The sequence below is a fragment of the Phaseolus vulgaris genome, chromosome 5, assembly GCF_051622355.1.
Source record: "Phaseolus vulgaris cultivar YP4 chromosome 5, ASM5162235v1, whole genome shotgun sequence".
In the NCBI taxonomy this organism is placed as follows: domain Eukaryota; kingdom Viridiplantae; phylum Streptophyta; class Magnoliopsida; order Fabales; family Fabaceae; genus Phaseolus; species Phaseolus vulgaris.
Window position 1 is genome coordinate 6,599,245 of NC_143502.1, and position 5,450 is coordinate 6,604,694.

At 29.9% G+C, this 5,450-nt stretch overlaps 1 protein-coding gene across 1 annotated transcript; it reads right to left on the bottom strand.

Annotated features, from left to right (window-relative positions):
• Nucleotides 1–2,925: 2,925 nt before the first annotated feature.
• On the bottom strand, nt 2,926–3,189 carry LOC137833888 (VQ motif-containing protein 1). Its single transcript, XM_068641959.1, has one exon. The coding sequence runs from the start codon at nt 3,187–3,189 to the stop codon at nt 2,926–2,928; it is 264 nt and encodes an 87-aa protein (XP_068498060.1).
• Nucleotides 3,190–5,450: the final 2,261 nt, after the last annotated feature.

A 5,450-nucleotide genomic window follows, 5' to 3' on the forward strand; every position in this document is an offset into this window, starting at 1 on the left:
AAAAGAAGAAAACAATCAAATTGTCCCACATGTTCAAGATGCACAAGAGATATCCAGTTCAAGAGTTTATAAACGTCTAACAGATACTTGAAGAAAAGGAAATAACAAAGCTTCAACGGTCACATTTTTGAAAGCTATATAAAGAACTTGAAGATGAAGAACAAGATAAATAAAATGGAATTGAGAGAATAATTGTTTGAAAAAGATAGTTATGCTTTGTACATATTCTATTTTCTTCTTAGAGAATTTAGTAATTTGGGTAGTGTGCTAAATCATTGTACTTCTTCAGTCTGTGAGTTTACATTATTCTCGCTTTTGGGAGTGTTTTCTCATATTTTGAGAGGTCTTGGTCATAGGATGGATTATGATTAGTTTTCCTAGAGAGGGGAAGAATACTCGTTGTCTGGAGAGGTGAAGAATACTCGTTCCTGGAGAGGTTGAAACTCATACCTGAAGAAGTGTTGAAAACTCGTGACTAGAGAGATTTTGAATACTCATGCCTGGAGAGATGTTGAATACTCGCCTTGGAGAGGTGTTGAATACTCCTCCTAGAGAGGTGTTAAAACTCATTTTAGTGAAAGATCTTAAGTGGTTTGTTTAAGAGGACTAGACGTAGTCCAAGTTGTAGGATGAACCATTATAAACTCATGTTTAATTTTATCTTATCTATTTTTTATTATATGTTACATTTATTTTGTTTGTTATTTTACGAATTGGGTTTAGGTTTCATTCAACCCTCATCCCTTCTATATTCATTTACACTTTCATTTAGAAGTGCTCCTAAGAAGCATTGATAATATGTCTTTAGAGATACCTACTTTTATAATGTAAAGGTTTTTGGCATTTTCATTTTGGAATTTCTGAGATCCATTACAGTGATTCAACCAGCCAATTTATTATTTTGGAAGTTATTTGTTGTTTTAATGCACACCAATTGTTTGATGATTTTCTTGTTTAGTTATTTATATTAATACACCTATTTAGAAATAAAATGTCCATACCTCGCACATTTAAGTATTATATATATTTGTTTAACATTAGTGAACTAGAATAGAAGGCCCTTGGTGTAAAACTTAAAAAACAGATTGCTCTATTAAAATGAATTGGACTTGGAAGGTAAGGGGTGTAAATATACAAATTGACTATACCTGTGATTGAAGCCTTTCCATTAACTGCTATCTTTCTAATTTATTCTTGCTTACACTACCAAATGCCGATAAAACCTCCTTGAAATGAAATCCCTGAAAGTTTAAGGAGTTTATGTATTTTTTTTTGTTCTAACTTTGAGTACAGTGTATTCAACATATTAAATTCCTAGCTTTGTCCCAATTGTAGCTAAAAGATTAATGTTTTCAATCTCATGTTTGTTGTAGTTAACCAATATCGGTGTATACTGATAACTTTTATTTTCCTAGTAACTTTCTAGATTAATTATACCTTTTAAAGGTTTTTTTTTTCTTATTTCTGTTTTTCAGTATAGTTTTGTATTCTCAGTAGAAAATTAGGATTTTTACAAAAAGGGAATAAAAACTATATCTTTTTGTCAAAATTTTGCATAGTCGACTAGTAGTTGTTTATGACTTTCAGAAGGAACATTTTCGAATTAATCTTTAGTATGTGGAACTCTAATAAAGATATTTTGATCGTGGAGATTGGATAGAGTTGAGCTTGAAGGAGTAAAATCATAAAAAATGTTGCAAAAAACATTAGACAATCAATGCCACGATAAATAGTCTATGATTAACAATATATTAGATAATCAAACAAAGGTCAAAAGTCAAAAAACTAAAAGCAATTAACTTAAAAAAATTCAAATTAGAGTTTTTCTCAACCATATTTTTGTTAGAACAAAGGCCCATCCATTTGTAAAACTGATTGTAGAAGTAGAAACACTTAAACTTAATTAGTAGTTTAGTTCATTTCTTTACATATTTAGTTTTTTATTTTCTATTAACAAGTTTTTGTCTATTTGATGAGTGCTATCTAAGTTCTTTGTTTATCTTCGTTTTCTTGTGTTCCTTCTTCTCTTTACTTTTCACATTGCTTTCGCTTTTGCATATTTATATTTAGAGGATAATTGAATTTTAAAAAATGAGTAACAATAAATACGAAACTATGTTAGTTGATGATATGTTCAAATTATTTTCTTTTTTAAAATTATTTTAGAATTTTATTCTTGATTGAAAATTGTTTTCTTTTAATATACAAACCATTAGTTATGTGTTTTATTTATTAAACAAGTGATCAAGATTTAACTTTCTCTCATTCAAGGTGGAATATAAAATACAATGGTTGAATATAAAATACAATGAGTTTCAATACAATATCAAAATCCATTTACATGTTATTATATTATACATAATAGCATACAATGTGTTTTTGTTTTTTTAATAAATTTGGATTTATTCGTCTAAAACAAATTGTCTTATTTTCATTCAAAGTATTTATTTTCTTACGCTTAAAGTAATTATAACTAAAATTTTACGACGATTATACACAGTTGAAAACAGCAATCAACTTTTTAAATTAAAAGTACAGATAATAACATAATAAAATTAAAGAACTAACCCAGTTGCTTCTTTCTGATCCTCTCAATTTAAAATCAACAATCTTTGACACAATGGTCTTAGTCTAAACTAGTTATATTAATTAATTCGATAAGATTGATAGAGATGGACAGATAGATACAGTAGAACCAACTATTAAAGAACATCAATGTAAGTATACTGAAACAATATTAAAATTATTAAATGAACAAATACAGGCCCACAAGCTCTAAATACGTATATACACCCCTCCAACAAAACAAGAAATGTACGTATATGTATGTGTGGTGTACACTCAAACTGAATAAAATCAGTAAATCAGATACAAAAAGTATATCTATATATACATAAACCTGCGCGCAGAAGATAAGGAAGTCGTTTAATCAGCCCAGAGGTCGTTTAGCGGTGGCATCTCTCGGAGTAACCTATCGAAGTCCTTAAACGACAGATCTCTCATAAAAAACGACCTCTCCGTCCCACCTTTGTCGTGTCTTTTTCTTTCAGCCTGTGGTTCCGATGTGTCGGAATCTTTACCCGTAAGCTTCTGCACCACAGATTTGAAGCTCGTGGCATCGGTTTCAACGTATTGGGTGTTGATTATCACAACCTTAACAGGTCCCCGGCTGCATCCACCACTAGCCATAGTAGAAAAAGGTAAGTTTTTTTGGCTATGGAAATTGAAGGAATTGAGTAGAGTGATTTTGGAAGAGAAGGGGCTGAATTGGGTGTGTGGCAAAAGATGTTGTGTGGAGAAAGGGTTAACGTTTGGCATTATTTATACAATATGGGTGGGTTGTAATTGACGGCTGAAAAAGGTGAGAGTAGATGAAATGAGTTGACCGTTGGTGCTTGTGCGAAATGAGAGGGAAGGTGTGTGCAAATGAAAAGGGAGAGATGGTCAAGTTACGCTATTTGACAGCTAACAAGGGAAGTTATAGCAAGACAAACTCAAGGTCGTGTGACTTATTATGTACTAGGTTGAGGATGGATAAAGTCAGAATGGGGGGCACGGCTTGCTTTTCCAGGTCCACGATAAATTGGTAAAAAAATTGAAAAATTTAGATTGTCTTCTTTATTTGTTTGATGTAGGAAATATTTTAAGAAAATTAAATGGGACAAATGTAAAAAAGAATAAAGATTATGTATTTTATGTAAGGTTTTATGTCTTATATGAGAGTTGTTATTTAAATGGAGTAATAGGTAATGAAATTTGTTATTGTATAGAGGGACCGAGAGAATCTCCTACCGGTTGAACAATTAACTCTTTAACTTCAGTCAGTCTTTGTTTCTTGCTCTCTACCTTCTGCTCTCGGTCGGAAGGATACATGCAAAAGGTACTCCGACACTCAAGTAAGTGTTCGGTATTCATTACAATTAATGTGTAATAATGACATACATTTGCCTTGGTTGTTGCGTCTATTTATATGGTTGTGATGGACCCTGTTACTGTTGGGCCGAGATTAGCATGTGGATCATGATTAAGGGTGCATTGCTTAATTTTCCGTATGACTTAGCCTTGTTAATCATCATTTAACCTTAATGCATTTAAACATGTTGGTCGATGCCGAGTACCAAGACATTCCGGAACCATCCAACCCCGACTGGTACAAAATTAATAATATATGATAAAACATTAATTGAATTAATGAGGAGTCTGATAATTATTGCTATTTGATGAGCCAAGTACAATAATGGTTTATATCTATATAAACTACTAAGGTAGAGACAAGGTTCTTGACAACTATGTATATGTATGTTTCTCTACCATAAATTCATTAAGTAAGAGATCATAGAATAGTAAGTCAAAGGGAGTCAAACTTTCAATCGTCATTCATCTAATTAGATCTTAGAGCAGTGGAGAACTATCTCTACAAGAGTCGTACATCTCATCGAATCTTTAGATTACCAAATAGTACTATCTTATGGAGAAAAGTATACATACTTTTCCTTTAATATATATATATGGGAGAATTATCTAATTCTAAGATCCTATTTTTGGTTTTCTATATATCCAGTTTTTTGAAAACTGATACGTTTTTACACACATTTTATATGTGGTATCAGAGCATAGTTTTGAAATTATGCAATTCCCCTCGTATGTTTTCTCATAGTTTTATAAATCCTAATTATGAAATTTAGGGATTTTTAATTTATAAATTTTTTTACGTATGATGGATATGAGAAAGGATTTATTTTGATCTTATATTATGATTATGGACTTTTTGTTGCATATTATTTGATTGAATGGTAGAGTTTTGTCCTTCTATTTGTACACATAGATTGATGTTTGTGTATAATGTCACTAAAAGAAAACCATTAAATACTAACCAAATTTAGAGAAAAATAATTAGCTGTTAATTGTTGGTATCTAAATTAGTTTCTATTATTAATAAATAGTTTCTAAATTGGTATCTAATTAGCTATCAAGGTTTTAGTTACCAAGGTTTTAGCTACCAACTTTAAAATCTAAACAATTGGTAGCTAAAACCTTGCTAGCTAATTAGATACCAATTTAAAAACTATTTATCAATAATATAAACTAATTTAGATACCAATAAGTTTTTAATCTCTAAAATAGTATCTAATTTAGTTAATATAGAAGCTAATTATTTTTTGTTTCTATTTAATAATTTTCTATTATTGTGTCATAATAAAAAAATGTAACTTTTTGTTTTTCTATACAAGAGAAAAAGATAAAACAAATATATGAATTGAACTTCAATGAGAAAATGAAAGTGTTATGTATGGTTATAACATGTTCATGTAATATATTTGTTTTGAATTACATGTATGATGGATTTATTAGTCACCAATGTGACCAAATTTTTATATTTATTTAATTCTAAGTTAGTAGTAATTTATATCAATTACTCATAAAATAAAGGATGCTATGTTATATGTTTA

What these genes read in the sequence shown, in the direction of transcription:
- LOC137833888 (XM_068641959.1), bottom strand. Translation starts at nt 3,189, where the DNA reads ATGGCTAGTGGTGGATGCAGCCGGGGACCTGTTAAGGTTGTGATAATC.